This window comes from Anolis carolinensis, unplaced genomic scaffold (assembly GCF_035594765.1).
Source record: "Anolis carolinensis isolate JA03-04 unplaced genomic scaffold, rAnoCar3.1.pri scaffold_13, whole genome shotgun sequence".
Lineage (NCBI taxonomy): Eukaryota > Metazoa > Chordata > Lepidosauria > Squamata > Dactyloidae > Anolis > Anolis carolinensis.
Window position 1 is genome coordinate 1586138 of NW_026943824.1, and position 22490 is coordinate 1608627.

A 22490-nucleotide genomic window follows, 5' to 3' on the forward strand; every position below is an offset into this window, starting at 1 on the left:
TGGCATATAGCATCTCTCTCTCTGTCTATATATATGTATGTATGTATGTGTGTCTGTGTGTGTGTGTGTGTGTGTGTGTGTGTATATATATATATATATATATGACATATAGTATAACATTGAGCTATAGATAAATAATATAGCATATCTGTATCTATCATCTATCTATATGTATGTATGGCGTATAGCATAGGACTGAGTCGTAGATAAATATACAGCATGGCATATAGCATCTCTCTCTATATATAGATATGACCTATAGTATAACATTGAGCTATAGATAAAAATATAGCATATCTCTATCTATCTATCTGTCTATCTATCTATATGTATGGCGTATAGCATAGCATTGAGCCGTAGATAAATATAGGGCATGGCATATGGCATCTCTCTCTCTCTCTCTCTCTCTATATATATATATATGACATATAGTATAACATTGAGCTATATATAAATATATAGCATATCTGTCTATCTATCTATCTATCTATCTATCTATCTATCTATCTATCTATATGTATGGCATATAGCATAGCACTGAGCCGTAGATAAATATAGAGCATGGCATATGGCATCTCTCTCTCTCTCTCTCTCTCTCTCTCTCTCTCTATATATATATATATATATATATATATGACATATAGTATAACATTGAGCTATAGATAAATATATAGCATATCTGTCTATCTATCTATCTATCTGTCTATCTATCTATATGTATGGCATATAGCATAGCACTGAGCCGTAGATAAATATACAGTATGGCATATAGCCATGCTGTATATTTATCTATAAATGCTGTATATTTATCTTTTTGGACAACAACTCCCACAATTGGAGCAGGAAGTAGAATTAGGATAAATTAGCAATGATTCGTAGTTGTTGTGTCCCTTGGATGGCAAGTTCCTCATAGGATTGCACTAAATTTCCAAGGAGCTCTCCGTGGTGCTGAACTCTCTTCCGGGAATCCGCCTTGGTACCTTGGAGAGTTCTGTCGTCGAACCAAAAACCCGGCATGGATTCACTGCCCCGCTGTCATGAGCTGCCATGTTTTTACGGGATATACTTGCCGTATTGAAGGATCCTTGTTGCAAAACGCCACCCGGATCGAGCTCGAGCTTGGCTCTCGGCCCAAACGTTGCCATTCATTAACCGCAGCCCGGCACTGACCTGCCGGGTTGTGGATTTTTGGACCTTATCTCCTCTTGCCGAGTTGCTTTAAGTGGTTTTTAATAATTGCTTGATGTTGTTTTACTGCCAGATCTTGAGATACATAAATATTTTAACAAATGAGGAGTAAATAATAGATGGGGCTATAATCAAAGAATTTTGTCCCTGGGCATTTGTTTGGAGAGCTAGCGTGTCCTCCAAATGTCGTTGGGCTGTATTGCCCAGCATCGCCTATGGAAGTGGATGATGGGAAGTGTAGTCCAGTATGACATGGAGGAACACGCAATGCTCTCCGTGTTGGAGCTGCAAATCCTTACTACTTTGCCGTGTCGAACTTGACCGGAGTGCCTCCCGACACCGCAGACCACAGCGATTAAATTTGCATGCTATTTACATAACGTAATCCACCTGATCCTCCTATTTGCCTGCACTTTCCTCCCGCCTTGATCGGCTTTTGGGTCTCTTCTCAAGAGTGCGCTAACCCTTCTTTAATCAGATTGAGCTTTTCGCTATATTTATTGAGCCTGGGTTCAGAGAAAGGTCCAAACCTGGGAAAAGCATAACCGTAGGGTGAATTTGTCCAGAAGGGAAAATCCTGCCTGGACTACAAACCCTGAGATTCCATAGGATTCAGGTGCGAATTCTTCTGAAACATGGCCATATAGCCTGGAAAACTCACAGCAACCCAGCAAGCCACTAATTGAGGTTCTGGGTTTTAGCCTGCCACTTTTGGACTCTTGCTTGCTGAGATGTTCCTGCAAGTATCTCTGGATCTTCGGAAGCTGTTTCTTGATTTAAGGTGTTGGCATTCTGACTGATATCAGAACAATTATAATGTATTTTTTAAAACACACAGTTAAAAACTTGGCATGATACTAGACTGCAATCTATTCAATTTCTTCCAGGTCATCCAGGAGGAAGTCTCTAATTTAGTATCAGCCACTAATTGAGGTTCTGGGTTTTAGCCTGCCACTTTTGGACTCTTGCTTGCTGAGATGTTCCTGCAAGTATCTCTGTGGATCTTAGGAAGCTGTTTCTTGATTTAAGGCGTTGGCATTCTGGCTGATATGAGAACAATTATGTGTTTTTAAAGACACACAGTTTAAAACTTGGCATGATACTAGACTGCAGTCTAGTCAGTGCCTTCCAAGTTGTCCAGTCTTCTGTGTGCCCAAGAGGGAGCCTCTAATCCAGTATCAACCACTAATTGAGGTTCTGGGTTTTAGCCTGCCGCTTTTGGACTCTTGCTTGCTGAGATGTTCCTGCAAGTATCTCTGTGGATCTTAGGAAGCTGTTTCTTGATTTAAGGCGTTGGCATTCTGGCTGATATGAGAACAATTATAATGTATTTTTAAAATCACACAGTTAAAAACTTGGCATGATACTTAATCTTCTGTGTGCCCAGGAGGGAGCCTCTAATCCGGTATCATCCACTAATTGGGTTTCTGGGTTTTAGCCTGCCGCATTTGGACTCTTGCTTGCTGAGATGTTCCTGCAAGTATCTCTGGATCTTAGGAAGCTGTTTCTTGATTTAAGGCATTGGCATTCTGGCTGATATGAAAACAATTATAATGTATTTTTAAAATCACACAGTTAAAAACTTGGCATGATACTTAATCTTCTGTGTGCCCAGGAGGGAGCCTCTAATCCGGTATCATCCACTAATTGGGTTTCTGGGTTTTAGCCTGCCGCATTTGGACTCTTGCTTGCTGAGATGTTCCTGCAAGTATCTCTGGATCTTAGGAAGCTGTTTCTTGATTTAAGGCATTGGCATTCTGGCTGATATGAAAACAATTATAATGTATTTTTAAAATCACACAGTTAAAAACTTGGCATGATACTTCATTTCCTTTGACCACTGTGTCGCTGTGAGAAGGTCCTCCGTTGTGCATGTTGCAGGGCTCAGACCGCATTGTAGTCAGTGGTCTGTGGTTTGCTCTGAACACTGGAAACTCCACTTCAGTTTGCAGCGATTGAAGTTAAGCTGAGGAAAAAGGGAGAAGGTGGGAGGAGGAGTAAGAAACCGGGGCATTTTAAACAAAGCTGGAAAAACAGGAAGGCAGAGGAGTCTCCAAATGTGGCCTGCCTTTTGGGCATCATGATATGTGCTGTCTAAAGCTCCACTGTCTGTGGCCGTTGCTCAAAATGGGAAGGTCTGGCTTAGCCAGGCATTTGCTGGTCTTTTGTGGCTTCTGCTGCTGTTTGATCTTTTGCCACCGCAGGAGGCAAGGTCTCTGGAAGAGACATAAAAAACCGGCTCCAGCCAAACGTCCCGGCCAGTTGGCAGCCGGGCGAATAATCCAAAATGACAAGGGATGCGATGATGCCAGCGGGTCGGGCGGATGGCTTTGAACGGATGCAAACAGCAGGTCTGGTTGGCATCGGAGTTTCGGAGTTGCTGCTCCGAAATCGCTTCGGAAATTGGCTTGAAGGCATCAAAATGCACCCTTGGAAGGGAAGCAAGGATGCTCAAAGGTTCACAACAAACAAAAATCAGATTTCCAGCTTTCGATTTTCAACAGATGTTGTGGTTTTGCCATTCCTCTATGTGCTAAGCTCTTCAATCAATCAGTTTATTAATGCTCCGACCAATGGTCATATGCATTTACAGAAACAACATCAAACAGACATCTATACAAAACACTGAAAAATCCAGCAGTTAAAAGTAGGATGCAACAGAGCATGCAACATATACATTGTGAGGTGCAGCATGTGCCAGGAACTGCACAATATATAAGATCAATATATAAGCTCTTATATCTCTGTGGATGCATCTACACCAGTGTTTCTCAACCTGGAGAGGGTTGCAAAGGGGGTGTCAGAGGGGTCACCAAAGACTAAACATTTGTGTTTGTAGGTGAACTATAAATCCCAGCAACTACAACTCCCAAATGTCCAGGTCTATTTTCCCCAAACTCCACCAGTGTTCACATTTGGGCATATTGAATATTCGTGCTAAGTTTGGTCCAGATCCATCATAGTTTGAGTCTGGATGTCGGTGAACTACAACTCCCAGACTCAAGGCCAATGCCCACCAAACCCTTATAGTATTTTCTGTTGGGAGTTCCGTGTGCCAAGTTTGGTTCAGTTCCAATGTTGGTGGAGTTCAGAATGCTCTTTGATTGTAGGCAAACGATAAATCCCAGCAACTACAATTCCCAAATGGCAAAATCAATCCCCCCCAACTCCACCAGTATTCAAATTTGGGCATATTAATGTTTAAATTTTATAATTTGTGTATGTTTTTTTCTCATTGATGTATTGTATATTGTTATTGTTTTTATCTGGTATTATCTGTGAGCCACCCTGATTCCCATTATTGTTGTTGTTGTTGTTGTTGTTGTTGTTATTATATTGGATATTTGTGCCGAATTTGGTCCAGTGAGTGCAAAGCAAATATTTACATTATGATCCATAACAGTAGCAAAATGACAGTTATGATATAACAATCAAAATAATGTTATGGTTGGTGGTCACCACAACATGAGGAATTGTATTAAGGGTTCACGGCATTAGGAAGGGTGGAAACCACTGATCTACACTGTCGAACGAGTGAGGTTTGGCAACACTTTCATGGGGACGACGTCATCTTGGGAGTTGTACTTTTGCAAGGTCTCTTGTTTTCTCTCCCCAAGGGTGCCCATGCCTCTCCAAACGACATCTGAAACAATTTCGGAAGGTCATTATATACACAGTGTTTTTAACAATTTTGTGCACGAAACCCAAGCGTATGTACACAGAAGTAGAAGGAATTGAACCAAACTTGGCACACACAACTCCCATGATCAACAGAAAATATTGGAAGGGTTTGGTGGGCATTGACCGTGAGTTTTGGAGTTATAGTTCACCTACATCCAGAGAGCACTGTGGACTCAAACAAGGATGGATCTGGACCAGTGATGGACAACTTTTTGCGCTTGGTGTGTCAAAATTCACCAAAAAACCTAGCATGACTTGGGTGGTGTGTCACTTCGAGAAAAAAACCCATAATTTAACAATGTGTATAGTTTAAATAACAAAAATGTATCATTGTAATATATAACTGTATTTAATAAATCAAAAACTATTTACTACCATTATTTCCATGTACAACAATCTATGGTCCCTCTTGCAGTTTCCACGCTGATTTCTCTCTATTGTAGTTTCAATGTAGTCATGAATAATAAATAATATAATAATAATAATATAATAAAAAAGGTAAAGGTTTCTCCTGACGTTAAGTCCAGTCATGTCTGACTCTGGGGGTTGGTGCTCATCTCCATTTCTAAGCCGAAGAGCCGGCGTTGTCCGTAGACTCCTCCAAGGTCATGTGGCCACTGGCATGACTGCATGGAGCACCGTTACCTTCCCGCCGGAGCAGTACCTATTGATCTACTCACATTTGCATGTTTTCGAACTGCTAGGTTGGCAGGAGCTGGAGCTAACAGCGGGTGCTCAAGCTGCTCCCAGGATTTGAACCAAGTTCAGCAGCTCAGCGCTTTAACGCACTTTGCCACCGGGGCTCAATAATATAATAGTAATAATATAATAATATACTACAATAATAATTATATATATATATATATATATATATATATATATATATATATATATAAATGTAATGTGCATAATTCCCATGGAGTAAACAACAAAACCACTGGACCAAATCAAACCAAATTTGGCCACAAAAGGCATTAGTCATCCAATCAATCTGCATGCGGCAGCGTGTCAGCAAAAATGGCTAGGCGTGTCAGTGCTGACACGCGTGTCATAGGTTGCCCATCACTGATCTAGACCAAACTTGGCACGAATATTTAATATGCCCAAATGCGAACATTTTTTGGGGAAATAGACCTTGACATTTGGGAGTTGTAGTTGCTGGGATTTATAGTTCACCTACAATCAAAGAACCCCTTGAACCCCACCAAACGTCCCACAGAGAACCCACTATGACCAAGAGTAAACACTGGAGAGATTTGGGAGGAATTGGCAGTGGTTTTCAGCCATCCATGGAATATTTTGCTATCGGTTGTGGTGTCAGCCAATGTAAGATAGGATAGACTTTGTCCCAGGCTGGGATTTTTCAGAATGCAAACTCCGATGCATCGAAGCAGAAGTGACAAGTGAGGGTTGTCAGATGGCTCCTTGAGGTCAGGACCAGAAGTGTCCCTGTGACCCCCAACCTGACCCTCACCCTCACCTTTAGCTGCACCCTGGAATGAAGGCTGCCTTCGTCCAAAAATACCACCGACTTGTGAGATCCTGTTGGAAAGGCTAGGCTTTTTGTGTTGCCGTTCTTTTCCTTGCTTTTTGCTGGCATCGCTTTGATTGTTTTGATGGTGCAACTGGATCCTTCTTTCTCTTTTCTTCCTCTTCCCCTTCATCTTCTCCTCTGGTATATGTAGAATCAATATTGAGTTGTTGTGAGTTTTTTAAAAATGGGTTTTATTGGCTTTGCTTGTCTTGAGTGCCCATGTGGTGGATACCAAGTTTAGCAAGAAACACCGTAATAGCACTGTAACAATTGCAACCAACCCTATGAACTTTTTGCAGAGAAACTTGGGCACATTCTTGGCCGGATAATTCATTCAAGGGGGTTTTTCTTCTCTTTTCTTTTTTTCCTGGAGACCTGTGCTTGGCCTCTACGTGCCCCAACAGGCCCGGATTCCAGTCGGCCTGTGTAACCGCATTCCTGTCCTAAGAGGAGTCTGTCTCGGGAGGAAAATATCTCCGCTTTTGTGTTGTTGTCGAAGGCTTTCTCTCTTTTCCCCAAGCTGCTTTCTCTCTCCGCTTTCCCAAGCTGCTTTCGCTGCTTTCCCAAGCCTATTTTAAGAGTCAAACCATGATTTGATGTATATATTTTCAAGCCATGGATGGTGGATGCAGAATCCATGGATACGAAAAGCTGACTGTACCCATTTTGGCATTCCTTTCAATTGAAAACTAAAACAATGCACGTGAAATGAAACAGGTAGGTAGGTAGTGTGCCAAGTTTGGGGCAGATCCATCGTCGTTTGGGTTCAGAGTACGCTTGGAATGTAGGTTAACTATAAATCCCAGCAACTACAACTCCCAAATGTCAAGGTCTATTTTAATAATAATAATAATAATAATAATAATAATAATAATAATCCGAAAATCATCCGAAAATCCGAAAATACATCACACAGTCCTAGACACTTGGGAAGTGTTCGACTTGTGATTTTGTGATACGAAATCCAGCATGTCTATCTTGTTTGCTGTGTCATACAATAAATAATAATAATAATAATAATAATAATAATAATAATAATAATAATATTAATTTTATTCTTATACCCCGCCTCTATCTCCCCACAGGGACTCAGGGTGGCTTACAAATGCAAAACAAGTATACATACAAAAACATCAAATACCGAAAACGCACGAATGAAAAATTAAAACATACGATTAAAATCAAACCATTAATAAGACAAAGTAAAAACGCAGCAATAAAACATAAGGATGGGCTGATCAAAGTTTTCCCCAAACTCTTGTCCGTAGTCACTGTCATGACTGCATGGAGCGCTGTTACCTTCCTGGTGGAGCAGTACCTATTGATCTACTCACATTTGCATGTTTTCATATTGCTAGGTTGACAGAAGCTGGAGCTAATAGCGGGAGCTCACCCCGCTCCCTGGATTTGAACCTGGCAACCTTTCAGTCAGCAAATTCAGAAGCTCAGTGGTTTAACTCACTGCGCCACGTAGGGCTCTATTATTATTATTATTATTATTATTATTGACACAACGACATTGTATGACACAGCAAACAAGATAGATATGCTGGATTTCATATCACAAAATCACAAGTCGAACACTTCCCAAGGGTCTAGGACTGTGTGATGTATTTTCGGATGATGCGCGCAGATCCCAGTCGGGTGGCCTTTTGGGTCACATAGTTGTGCCTCTGCTTGTAGTCTGTCTGTGCGGTTTTCTTACAGCAGCTGAGGATATGATCAATGGTTTCGTCGGTTTCCTTGCACAGTCTGCATTTGGGTCATCAGCTGATTTTTCGATCTTGGCCTGAATGGCCTTTGTCCTGATGTCTTGCTCCTGGGCTGCAAGGATCAGGCCTTCTGTCTCCTTCTTCAGGGTCGCATTTGTGAGCCAGAGCCAGGTCTTCTCCTTATCAGCTTTTCCTTCAGTTTTGTCAAGGAACTTTCCACGCAATGTTTTGTTGTGCCAGCTGTCAGCTCTAGTTTGTAGTGCGGTTTTCTTGTACTGATTTTTTGTCATTATTATTATTATTATTATTATTATTATTATTATTATTATTGTGGCTGGTTCACTTAGGCCTTGCATAAGTAAGTCTTTTAAAGACCATATTTGAGTCTTATGTTTGTCCTGTATTTATACAAGATGGGAAGCCAAGCTTTCCTTTGCACGGATCCACCTTTTTCCAGAGCCGACTCAGGATCACGTCGCCTCTTCCTCGGTGTTCTCAAATAGGGTTAATGAGCTTGACCTACTTTGATAGGAATTGGGAGGGGACTCGCCGAAGTCGGCACACATACAAGAGCTGTGCCTTGCAAGATCTTGGCAAACCCATTTGTCTCGGCCCTATAAAAACATCGTCACTGCTCCGACTCTCCGAACAACAAAAGGCGCTTTTCCCTCCCATGAAAGAAAAAAAATAAAAAATATGGTGACTCACTCGCAGGAGAGGAAGCGTCTGTCCGGTCATGAGATTAGGCATTCGCTAACCGCAGAAACCGCATTTTTTGCATAACTCGTTTGAAAAGCAAAGCTTTGAGACCAGGTGTGGCTGCAAAAGATTGTGGAGAAAGAAGGAGGACGGCGGGCGTTGGCGAGTTCCCAAATCCTACTCCCAATTCCCAGCTCTCCTTTTTCTGATACATCCTTTTTCTGATACGGATCAACTTCTTCCAGAATAGAGAACTTGCTGGCCTTTTTGCCCTTTGGGTCTTGCGTCGGACAGGGTTGCACACAGACCGTGATAAGGGCTGAATCATGCAATTCCTGTGGCGTGTTGCAATGCTTCAGCTGCATGCAACGGCTGCGAAATCTCATGGTCTGGGGCTAAAGGTTGCCGTTTCGTTCTCTCTCTTAAGAGTCATTAAGCTTTGACCCGTGTTGGCGTCCGACTTGGCACGGAGGGAAGAATTTAGTTCAGTCCCTTGTTAGACTGAATGCTTGTGTTAACTGGCCCTGGACAACCCCATGCCAGTCTCTCAAAACCTACGCAATCTATACACATAATAAAAGCGAAAATATGTATGTATATGTGTGGCTGGGGTACCCGCTTACCACTTTCACAAACAGCTCTAGCTCTTAATAATAATAATAATAATTATTATTATTATTATTATTATTATTATTTATTGTACCCCGCCCCATCTCCCCGAAGGGACTCGGGGCGGCTCACATGGGGCCTTGCCCAACATCACAATATAAAATCAAAACAAAAGCACAAATTTACAACAATAAATCAACAATATCGGTAAAACAATCGAAAAGGACAATCTTACAAGATAAAACGTTAAAACAGGTATATCAAACACAAGTCTGGGCCGAAAGGTGAATGTTACTATGCAGGAGACACCAATGGCACTCCTCCAATGACATTTCAGGTTATGGCGAGCACCGTAAACATGTCCAAGAGCCCTGCCAATGTCCTCCACAAACACCATCCAAGTGAAGGCTTTCATACTGTAACAATTACATCCTAAATGTTATGTTTTTCCTCCACCACAGACACCCCAGTGTTTCTGATTCTCTCCATTGGTGTGGCAATTTGCATAGCCCCACCCACTGCCTCTCCCTTAACCCTTTCCTATTCTTTCCTATGGCACACAGCAAACAGAGGGATTGATCAGCAACTGAACTCAACTTACTTGCACTCTTAGCACTTTGGCCTAGATTCTTTGAACCTTATTCATGATTTTAACATTTTATCTTGTATGTGGTTTTTATGACTTGTTTTTATGGTTTGATTATTGGTTTTATTGGTTTCTTGTCTTGTTTTTATTGTTCTATTCGGGCTTGGCCCCATGTAAGCCGCCCCGAGTCCCTTCGGGGAGATGGGGCGGGGTATAAGAATAAAATTATTATTAAAATTATTATTATAACTGAACGTACTAGAGAGAGAGGTTTGGGGAGAATTCACCATGATTTATAGGGATGTATAGTTCACCTGTAATCTAAGAGCACTCTGAATTCCACCAATGATGGACCTGGAACTAACTTGGCACACAGAACCCGCATGGCCAACACAAAATAATGTAGGTCTTTGGAAGGATGTATAGGAGTTGTAGTTCACCTACATCCATGAACCCAAACAATGATGGATCTGGACCAAACTTGGCATGCATACCCAATATGACCAAATTTTGAATACTGGTGAGTTTTGAAGGGAATTGGCCTGGGCATTTTGGAGTGGTAGGTACTGGGATGTATAGTTCACCTGCAATCAATGAGTTGCAGTGCACCTACATCCATGAACCCAAACCATGACGGATTTGAGCCAAACCTGGCGTGCATACCCGATATACTCATATTTGAATATTGGAAGGGAATTGGCTTGGGCATTTGGGATGTATAGTTCACCTGCCATCAATGAGTTGCAGTGCACCTACATCCATGAACCCAAACCATGATGGATTTGAGCCAAACCTGGCGTGCATACCCGATATACTCATATTTGTTTATTGGAGGGGAATTGGCTTGGGCATTTGGGATGTATAGTTCACCTGCCATCAATGAGTTGCAGTGCACCTACATCCATGAACCCAAACCATGATGGATTTGAGCCAAACCTGGCGTGCATACCCGATATGCCCATATTTGAATATTGGAAGGGAATTGGCTTGGGCATTTGGGATGTATAGTTCACCTGCCATCAATGAGTTGCAGTGCACCTACATCCATGAACCCAAACCATGATGGATTTGAGCCAAACCTGGCGTGCATACCCGATATACTCATATTTGTTTATTGGAGGGGAATTGGCTTGGGCATTTGGGATGTATAGTTCACCTGCCATCAATGAGTTGCAGTGCACCTACATCCATGAACCCAAACCATGACGGATTTGAGCCAAACCTGGCGTGCATACCCGATATACTCATATTTGAATATTGGAAGGGAATTGGCTTGGGCATTTGGGATGTATAGTTCACCTGCCATCAATGAGTTGCAGTGCACCTACATCCATGAACCCAAACCATGATGGATTTGAGCCAAACCTGGCGTGCATACCCGATATACTCATATTTGTTTATTGGAGGGGAATTGGCTTGGGCATTTGGGATGTATAGTTCACCTGCCATCAATGAGTTGCAGTGCACCTACATCCATGAACCCAAACCATGATGGATTTGAGCCAAACCTGGCGTGCATACCCGATATGCCCATATTTGAATATTGGAAGGGAATTGGCTTGGGCATTTGGGATGTATAGTTCACCTGCAATCAATGAGCACACTGAATGCCACCAAAGATGGAATTGGGCCAAACTTGGCACACAGACCCCGCATGACCGGCAAAAAATATTAGAGGTCTATGGGGGAAATTCATCTTGGTTTGGGGGAGTTGTAGTTCACCTGCATCCAGACATGGCTGTGAACCCAAACACCCAATTTGGCACAGAGTTTTGGCAGTTTGAGACCCAGGGGCCTCTTGCCACGCCTTCTCAGGGGAGCCGTGTTGTTCTTCCTTTTTTGCTGGAGAATTTTGCCCGCAGGTTAACAGCCACCTTGGCTCTGCTTTCAAGGACTGGGCTGAGTCGAGCAGCTGTCTGCCGGGAAGCCGAGAACGAACGCCGCCTGGTTCCTGTTGCAGGCCTTATCGGTTCCCTCGTAAAAACATAAATGGAAACCACACCACATTCCAGGAGGCAGGGCGGAAAGTAAACTCGAGGCGGGCCTATTTTTACCCATGCGCACACCTCTGTTGTGAAGGACGACAACACGGTGCAACTGATGAATGGCAGGCCACGGGGTTCTGGGCATCAATCCCCAGGTGTTGCACTGTATTTGATCTTTGCCAGTATCTGCTGGGGTTTTCCGGATGTTGAAATCCAATCCCTTGTTGGGGCAGTAGAGTCTCGCTTATCCAATTTCCGCTTATCCAATGATCTGGAGTTTTTGTAGTCAATGTTGTCAATACATTGTGATTTTTTTGTGACAAATTTGTAAACACAGTAATTACTACATAACGTTACCATGTATTGAACTGTTTTTTTTCCTGTCAATTTGTTGCCAAACACGATACTTTATTGCTTAATTTGTAAGACCATAATGTCAACCTGCCAACCTAGCAGTTCAAAAACATGCAAATGTGAGTAGATCAATAGGTACCGCTCCAGCGGGAAGGTAACGGCGTTCCATGCAGTCATGCCTATGGCCACATGACCTGGAGGTGTCTATGGACAACGCCGGCTCTTCAGCTTAGAAATGGAGATGAGCACCCACACCCAGAGTATGAGTAGATAAATAGGCACTGCTACAGCAGGAAGGTAATGGCGCTCCATGCAGTCATGCCTATGGCCACATGACCTGGAGGTGTCTATGGACAACGCCGGCTCTTCAGCTTAGAAATCAAGATGAGCACCAACCCCCAGATTTGGACACAACTGGACTTAACATCAGAGGAAACCTTTACCTTACTAATGTAATTTGATGTTTAATAGGCTTTTCCTTAATCCCTCCTTATTATGCAACGGGAAGGCCCAAGTTTGCCCATGCCTGCTCTAGCTCAATGCTTTGCCAAATATAAATGCAATAGAGTCTCGCTTATTTGGACTGTTTTGGACTCCAAAATAAATGTAATATTTAGCCGCATTTAGGAAATGGGAAATCTTTTGACATTCAGTTCTACTTGTGTCTGAAATAAAGCCGGACTCCAGCCATATATTCTGAGTTTTGCATTTGCAGAGCCAGTCCTATTTTTAGGCCTCCTCCCACTGTTTTCTTTTATTGCAGTCAGCAAGCTCTGCAAGTTTGTTCGCTGTGGCATTTCCCATTCTTGGAATTGCACAACTGTCATCTTGCCCTCCTTTTTGCACGCTCTGGTGCAAGATCCGGAGTCTGGCAGCTTCGCTTATCACGACCTAAAGCTCTCCTTGTTTGACCACCTTCCTTGTCGAGCGACCCCAACCGCACAACCCACATTTGTGGAGCGTTTCAAGATTGGGGGCCTTCAGGGAAAGGTGGGCGGCACAGCCATGGAAGACTGGTTTCCTTTATTGCAGAAACCGGAGCTGGATGTGGCGTGCAAGCGTGAGATCTGGGCGCAAGCCAACCCGAGCGTGTGCAAGAGTTATCACACACTTCCCTTCGGGAGATGGCTGTGGTTGTTGTGGTTGCACAAGAAGGTTGAGCAAGCCTAGCTTTGGGGGCACATGGGCTGCCCGTTTGGCCACTTTCAGGAACCTGTCGGGTTCGTACTAACAGCCAACAATATCCCCTCCTTGTTGGCATGATTTATTTTCAACAGATGTGTCTAGAAGGTGGCCAACTTCAGATTGAAATGTGCCTTATAATATTCAGTGGATCCCAAACGTATTTGGCTTATTGCCCCCATTCCAGAAAAAATATTGCTCAGCTCCCTGGAAATTTTTTAATTTTTTAATAGCAATTAAACAGAAAGGTATACTGTATATACTCGAGTATAAGCCTAGTTTTTCAGCCCCTTTTTTTAAGACTGAAAAAGCTCCCCTCGGTTTACCTCTGGTGAGGGTCCTGGTTGGCTTATATTTGGGTCAGCTTATACTCGAGAATATATGGTACATTTATTATTTTTCTCTATTATTATTGGTATTGTTACATTTATTATTTTTCATTAATATTGTTGCTACTATTACATTTATTTTACTCAATTATTATTATTACAGTAGAGTATCACTTATCCAACATAAACGGGCCGGCAGAACGTTGGATAAGTGAATATGTTGGATAATAAGGAGAGATTAAGGAAAAGCCTATTAAAAATCAAATTAGATTATGATTTTACAAATTAAGCACCAAAACATCATGATTTGTAAAATCATAACCTAATTTGATGTTCAATAGGCTTTTCCTCCTTATTATCAATTAATAAACAATTATTCCTTTCCCTCTAATTAGGACTTTATTTTTCTTTTCTTTTTGTTGTATCAACCTAGAGGCGTGGATGATGGGTTGTGCTGTCATATTTCGAAGTTGGGGGGCCTGTAGTTTTGTTGTTTTGTTGGTCGCCGTGATGCCATCACTCATTTATATATATAGCTATATAATATCATTCTATTATTATTCTATTATTATTGTAGTATATTATCATTTTACTGCTATTATATTATTACTGTATTATATTATTCATTACTAGCTGTGCCCGGCCACGCGTTGCTGTGGCAAAGTGGTGGTGGTATTGGTTAAAAATTGTTGTGTAATTTTTATTTGACTTTATTTGCATTTTTTATTAATTTTATTGTAAGTTGTCTTTTTATTTATTATATTTTATTATTTTCTTGTATTATTTTTAGTTATTTTCTGTTATTATAGTATTTTATTGTATTAATTTTTTAGTGTTTTTTATTATTATTATTTTTGGATTGCTAGGAGACCAAGTTGGAGGAGCTTAGCCTTCTAACTGTCAGCAATTGGATAAAAGCAATTATTCCTCTCTCTCTAATTAGGACTTTATTTTTCTTTTCTTTTTGTTGTATCAACCTAGAGGCATGGATGATGGGTTGTGTTGTCAAATTTCGAGGTTGGGGGGCCTGTAGTTTTGTTGTTTTGTGGGTCGCCGTGATGCCATCACTCATTTATATCTATAGATTCATGACTACATTGAAACTAGAATAGAGAGAAATCAGCGTGGAAACTGCAAGAGGTCCCATAGATTGTTGCACATGGAAATAATGGTAGTAAATAGTTTTTGATTGATTAAATACAGTTATATATTACAATTATATATTTTTGTTATTTAAACTATATATATTGTGAAATTATGGTTTTTTCTCTCGAAGTGACACACCACCCAAGTCATGCTAGGTTTTTTGGTGAATTTTGACACACCAAGCGCAAAAGGTTGCCCATCATTGGACTAGTGGAATGACCCTGAAAGATGGAACAGACTTATTGCAGCAAATGCTTCCATGGGTCCATTGACATCCCTGCCCTCTTTCTTCCCTTTTCTCCAGGTTTTTCCCACCTGCCGAACGGTCTGTATCCATCGTACATTCCCTTGAGCCACCTGGAGCCCCATAACAGTGGGAGCCCTTTGCTTGCTCAGCTGGGCCAGCACAGCCTCTTCGAGTCCCCAAAAGGTGAGTTGATCCCACCTTATGTGTGGCTTGGCCTTCAAGAAGAGTCTGGTTTCTGGGTCCAAATCTGAATCAGCAATGTCATTAAACATTATAAACTACCCATGTTGATTCAAGTCTAATGCGCCATTGATTCTAATGTGCACCTCAACACTGAAACAAAACAAAAAAAAGTATTTTCTGTATATATTCGAGTATAAGCCGACCCGAATATAAGCCGAGGCACCTAATTTTACCACCAAAAAAACTGGGAAAACATTGACTCCAGTATAAGCCGAGGGTGGTAAATTTCAGAAATAAAAATAGATACAGTAGAGTCTCACTTATCCAACATAAACGGGCCGTCAGAACGTTGGATATGCACATTACATATATATACAGTAGTGTCTCACTTATCCAACACTCACTTATTCAACATTCTGGATTATCCAACGCATTTTTGTAGTCAATGTTTTCAATACATCGTGATATTTTGGTGCTGAATTCGTAAATACAGTAATTACTACATAGCATTACTGCATATTGAACTACTTTTTCTGTCAAATTTGTTGTTAAACATGATGTTTTGGTGCTTCATTTGTAAAATCATAACCTAATTTGATGTTTAATAGGCTTTTCCTTAATGCCTCTTTATTATCCAACATATTCGCTTATCCAACATTCTGCCAGCCCATTTATGTTGGATAAGTGAGACTCTACTGTATATGACATTTTTCCAACTTCGGCATCCTGAGTGTTGTGCTCGATTCCAGCCACAGGGGGTGCTGTCGCTCCGTCTTCTATGACGACAAGCCATTCACTCAAATTAATCCATATCCATATCTTTAAAAGGTTGTTCTAACCATTTTAATGCCAGTGACCCTAATGTTCTGAATGAAAATTAACACCTTGTGCTACTTTAATTTCTTACATTTTGGAGGCCGGTTGGTCATTTCTGGTCGTATTGTAATAATGCAAATTGATTTTTTTCAAAAATTAAAAAAAAAATGATTAATTTGACATCCATTTTCTAATAGTCACTCAAGCAATTAACCCTAATACCATAGATACTTGAGTATAAGCCAACCCCAATATAAGCCGAGGCACCTAATTTTACCACAAAAACTGGGAAAACTTATTGACTCGAGTATAAGACGAGGGTGGGAAATGCAGCAGCTACGGGTCAAATTCAAAAATAAAAATAGATATTAATAAAATTGCATTATTTGAGGCATCAGTAGGTTAAATGTTTTTGAATATTTATATGAAACTATAATTTAAGATAATAATAAGACTTTAATAAGATAAGACTGTCCAACTCTGAATATCTACATACTCAAGTATAAGCCGACCTGAATAGAAGCCGGCCAGGACCCTCACGCGAGTATAAGCCAAGGGGAGCTTTTTCAGCTCTAAAAAAGGGCTGAAAAACTAGGCTTATACTCGAGTATATACAGAAAATTAATTTTCAAATGAATAGCAACATGTTAGCCTTAACTCTGTTACTGTCAGCTTCAGTAAGTGACACTTCCAAAGTGTCTAGGACTATGTGATGTATCATTATATATAACTACTAGCTGTGCCCGGCCACGCGTTGCTGTGGCGAAGTATGGTGGTATGGGAAATAAAGTATTGAGGAATTGGTGGTAGTTAAGGTAAAGGGTCCCCTGGTCTGAGTGGGTTGCTAGGAGACCAAGTGAGCGAAGCTTAGCTTTCTAACTGGCAACAATTGGATAAAAACAATTATTCCTCTCCCTCTAATTAGGACTTTATTTTTCTTTTCTTTTTTTTGTATCAACCTAGAGGCATGGATGAGGGGTTGTGATGTCAATTTTTGAGGTTGTGGGGTGTTTACTTTTGTTGTTTTGTCCGCTGCCGTGATGCCATCACTCTTTTATATATATAGATTATAATTATAATTATTATTATATACTGAAGGATCTAGACAAGTAGACTTTCTAGGGTTTTGCTACGTAGTTAGTCCAGGCTCGGGCCACTCATGGCTATGGAGGGATGACTACAATTTGTGTTTTTTCGTAATCTTAGACCAAGTCCCTTTCTCTCTTGTTTTTGTAGATGGATTTTATCTCGCTGGCCACGTGGGGCAGCCGCCTTTGCACCCGCAGGGCCCTCCTCCAAGAGCGGCGGCCAACCACGCTTCGAGCCCCCTTCTCCGCGAAAAGGACCTCGGGCACTTACATAGGAACCCAAAAGACCCGGCCGCCAAGGAGCGGTCGTACCGGAGCGACCTCTCTTTGTCCGGGGCCAAGAAGGAGAGCAAGCTGCGCGAGGAGCCCCGTCCGCACAGCGTGGTGGATCTCACGCAGGACACGAAACCCGACAGCGACAGGAAAGTGGGCGGCCTGGAGAAGGCCGCCAAGCCCGGAGGGGAGCGGGCGTCCCCGTTCCTCGCCGAACACATGCCAAACCGGGCGGCCCTTTGCGGAGAACCAAAGTGCAAGAACCCGCTGCAGACCTCCTCGCTCAGCAACTGCAACGGCGGAGGGGACGCCTTGGGGAAAGCGGCGGGGTCCGAGCAAGAGCGCTGCGCCAAGGAGCCCAACAGGCACGACGAGAACATGAGGCCTTCTGCTCACGCACAGAAGCGGGCCGACTCGGCGACGGGCTCGGCCGCCGCTTTGCACGCCGCCTGCAGCTGCCCGTCCTCGACCCAGCCGGGGAAGCTGCCGCCGTCCCCCGCCTTCCCTCCCCACCCGGCCCATTCCAACATGTACACCATCTTCCCCTTGAGCAAGGATCCCGGGAGAGAACACAAAGTCATCGCGCCCACCTTCGTGCCTTCCGTCGAGGCGTACGACGAAAGGAACGGCCCCATCCAGATCGCTTCCCAAGCCCGGGACAACTGCAAGGCGAAGGAGAAAGACACACCCGTTGCCGCTCGTGTCGGCGTCTTGCAAGCCGTGCCCGACCGGTGTCTGTCCGACGCCTCCCGCAACCTCTCCTCCCAAGATTTCCCTGCGCACATCGAGGCCAAAAGGATGGAGCTGATGCGGGAAAAAGGTTCCGTGATCCGGGCCAACGCCATGGTGCTGAAGAAGCAGGCGGCCTCGGAAAGTTTCCTCAACCGGCCGCGGCTCGGCTCCCCAGAAAGCAGGGAGTTCCTGGCCTCAAAAGACTTGCTCAAATCGGAAACCGAACACCGCGACCGGGACCGGTTTCAACGCTCTGGCTGCAAAGAAGCGGCGAAGATATATGGCACTTTGGACTCTCCTTCTTCATCTTCGTCCTCTTCCTCTACCAACTCCTCTTCCTCTTCCTCCTCCCGGCAGCATCTCGATCACAGCCAACAGAAATGGAAACCTTTCGAAATGGGGAACTTTGCCACCACGCAGATGGCTGTCCTAGCCGCCCAGCACAACCACGTCAACCGGGTGGAGGAGGAGGCCAAGAAGGTGTATCTCGACCCCAGCAGCTTGCAACGGTCCTCGGCAGTGGTGTCCCGGAGCGCGCCTGAAAACCTCCACCCGGCTTCTCACAGCGAAGGCTCGGCCATGCAAAGCCTCATCAAGTACAGCGGCAGCTTCGCCAAGGAGGCTTCGACCCGCCAGGGCAGCGGCAAGAGGAGCCCGTTCGGGGGTCTCGGCAACATGAAGCTCGACCCCAACCAGCAAGGCTCTTCCAAGACCCAGCCACTGCTTCCTCACCAGGCCAGCAAACAGCTGAAGAAGGAGCCCGAGCGCCCCGAGAGTGCCAAATCGTTCGGGCGCGAGAGCATTGGCTCTCAGGGAGAGGTGGAGGTCCGGCACCTGCCCGTGGGCATTGCCGTGGCTGTGGCCCGGCAAAAGGACAACAACGGCGGCTCCAAGATGGGACAAGGCCTGGTGGACCGGGACCGTTCTCTTTCCCTGAGCAACGTCAAAGGTAAGTCCTTGGCAGTGAGGCCGGGGATTGCATTTAGAAAGTGTGGTTCTGCTATGGGTATTCTCTGAGCACAACTATTGGGCGAGTGGGCTTATTAACAAAGGTGAGCCTCCAGTGGCCTAGGGAATAAAAGCCTCGTGACTTGAAGGTTGGTTCGCTGACCTGAAAGCTGCCAGGTTCGAATCCCACCCAGGGAGAGTGCGGATGAGCTCCCTCTGTCAGCTCCAGCTCCATGAGGGGACATGAGAGAAGCCTCCCACAAGGATGGTAAAACATCAAAACATCTGGACATCCCCTGGGCAACATCCTTACAGACGGCCAATTCTCTCACTCCAGAAGTAACTCCGGTTGCTCCTGACACGAATTTTTTTTTTAACAAAGGTAAAGGTAAAGAGATAGCATTAGTCTGTGTGTTTTTGTTCTTTTTATCACTTTTGGCTACTGCTGCTGGGTCATGCTGTTGCTAATAAGTTACTCTGCTACACATTTATTGGGAGGGTCTTTTATTTATTTATTCACAACATTTATACCCCGCCCTTCTCACCCGAGGGGACTCAGGGCGGCTTACAAAAATTGGCAAAATTTAATGCCCAAAATGCAATCATAAAAGCAAAACAATATAAACAGATCCATTAATAACATTGTTAAAACACATTATAAAAACCTTAAAAATGTATATATAATTAATTCCATATATATATATATTCCGTATATTTATTTATTATGTACAGCATTGATATTCCGCCCTTCTCATCCCGAAGGGGATCACATTACACATATAGGCAAACATTCAATGCCTTTTAACATAGAACAAAGACAAGACAAACATAGGCTCCGAGCGGGCTTCGAACTCATGACCTCCTGGTCAGAGTGATTCATTGCAGCTGGTTACAGTTGGCTTGCTCTCCAGCCTGTGCCACAGCCTGAATTAATATATAATTAATTTGTTAATAACTTGCAGACCAAAAGGTCCCAGGTTCAAATCCCGGGAGCGGAATGAGCTCCCATTGTTAGCCCCAGCTCCTGCCAACCTAGCAGTTCGAAAACATGCCAATGTGAGTAGATGAATAGGTACTGCTCAGTCGGGAAGGTAACGGCGTTCCATGCAGTCATGCCAGTGGCAACATGACCTTGGAGGTGTCTATGGAGAACACTGGCTATTCGGCTTAGAAATGGAGATGAGCACCAACCCCCAGAGTTGGACACGACTAGACTTAACGTCAGGGGAAACCTATACTTTTATCCTATGATTATGGAAGCTAAGCAGGGATCAGGACTTGTTAGTGTTTGGCTTGGAGACCACCAAGGAATACCATGTGCTGTGGGGTCTGTTTCAGAGGAAGCCAATCGCAAAGTACCTCTGAATATTCCCCAATAAATTCATAGAGTCACCAAGGCGCACACACTCATACACACCTTCCTTCCCAACCTCAGTCTATCGCTTCCTTATTGGAGTACTTTTACATCTCAGCTTTATGGGACATGCAGTAATCATCACAGGTGACTCCCACCTTGTTGAATGTCGACTTCAAGCATTTGTTTCCTTGGGAATAGAAGCCAAGGCTCCGCGGGAGCAGAAATGTCACCTGAACAGCTTTGAGCGGTGGGATTCAAAGGCGGTTGCCTTGTTAGTCTGGAATATCAGTATGCAAAGGGATCCTGTCGCACCTTTGAGACTGGCGCGGAGAGAGGAGTTGGCAGCAGAAGCTCTCCGAGACTGAAGTCTACCTCCTCCGACGCACCTTGGCATACTGAGCAGCCCTTCTTGCAATAATTGGGCCGGCCATGCGGTGTCACACTTGTTTTACAAAGAAAAAATACAAAAGGGTTTTTGTCGCACCTTTGAGACGAACAGAAAGAAAGGAGTTGTCGCGTAGACTTTCTTTCGCAGAGGCAACGGATGTCTTTCGGTTCCTCTCAAAGACGCCGCGAGATTCTTTTGCATATTGATATTGCAGACGAACGCAGCCATGTCCTTTGGAAAAAGGACCAGACAATTTAAAAGATAGGCATAGGATCGCTTCCAAAGGCATCCTATTCCACCTTCAAATGGATTTTGCCATTTGGAAGCCTCTTTTGAATTTACATCTCTTTTGTTCCGGTCCCGGTGTTGCCTAAGCGGACATTAATGATGTCTTAGTTTTGATCTGGATTCATATAAAACAAACTTTTCCCAGGACAAAATCTGTTTTTATAAAAGAACTAGCTGTGCCCGGCCACGCGTTGCTGTGGCGAAGTCTGGTGGTATGAGGGACTGGTAGTAGTTAAGGTCAAGGGTAAAGGTTTTACCTTGCATTAAGTCCATTATAAATGGGTTATACAGTTGTGTGAAAGGGCCTTGAGTCTACACTGCCATATAATCCAGTTAAAATCAGACAATCTGTATTTTATAGGCAGTGTGGAAGAGGCCTAAGTGAGGCCTAACTCTGCCTGTCCCCTGGGCTGAGTGGGTTGCTAGGAGACCAAGTGGGCGGAGCTTAGCCTTCTAACTGGCAGCAATTGGATAAAAACAATTATTCCTCTCCCTCTAATTAGGACTTTATTTTTCATTTCTTTTTGTTGTATGAAGGTAGAGGCATGGATGAGGGGTTGTGCTGCCAAGTTTAGTGTTTCTGGGATGTGTAGTTTTGTTGTTTTGTCCTAGGCTGAAATTTCATTACACTTTTATATAGATAGATATATCATATATACTCGAGTATAAGCCGAGGCACCTAATTTTACCATTAAAAACCTGGGAAAACTTTGACTCCAGTATAAGCCAAGAGTGGTAAATTTCAGAAATTTTGTGGACCAAAAGGTCTCAGGTTCAAATCCCGGAAGCGGAATGAGAGCCTGGCTGTTAGGAATTGTGGGAGTTGAAGTCCAAAACACCTGGAGGGCCCAAGTTGGCCCATGCCTGATGTATAGTATGTGATAGGCTTGTGCATAGATTCGGTTTGGTCGGTTCCCTTCGACCAATCCGTCTTGTTCGGCTTGTTCAGTTGGCCATAATGGCAAGGTCTCAAGTTACCACGTTTTTTTCCGTCCTGAACGTTGAGCCAATCAGAACAGAAAAACGCCCTGATGTGTCTTACACAAGCTGTGTCTATTTAATGGAGCGAGTGCCTCCATTGCTCTCAGATAATAAAATAATAATAATAATAATAATAATAATAATCTTTATTTTTATATCCCTCCCCATCTCCCCGAAGGGACTC

General features: G+C 43.3%; 1 protein-coding gene across 5 annotated transcripts in view; it reads left to right on the top strand.

Annotated features, from left to right (window-relative positions):
• tnrc18 (trinucleotide repeat containing 18) overlaps window positions 1-22490 on the top strand; it is a 101070-nt gene that overhangs the window by 21754 nt on the left and 56826 nt on the right. For all 5 annotated transcript variants that reach the window (XM_062964625.1, XM_062964626.1, XM_062964627.1 and 2 more), the window contains exons 3-4: window positions 15310-15435; window positions 17488-19293. In XM_062964625.1, the coding sequence (XP_062820695.1) occupies window positions 15310-15435; window positions 17488-19293 (1932 nt within the window). The remainder of the gene's footprint in view (window positions 1-15309; window positions 15436-17487; window positions 19294-22490) is intronic.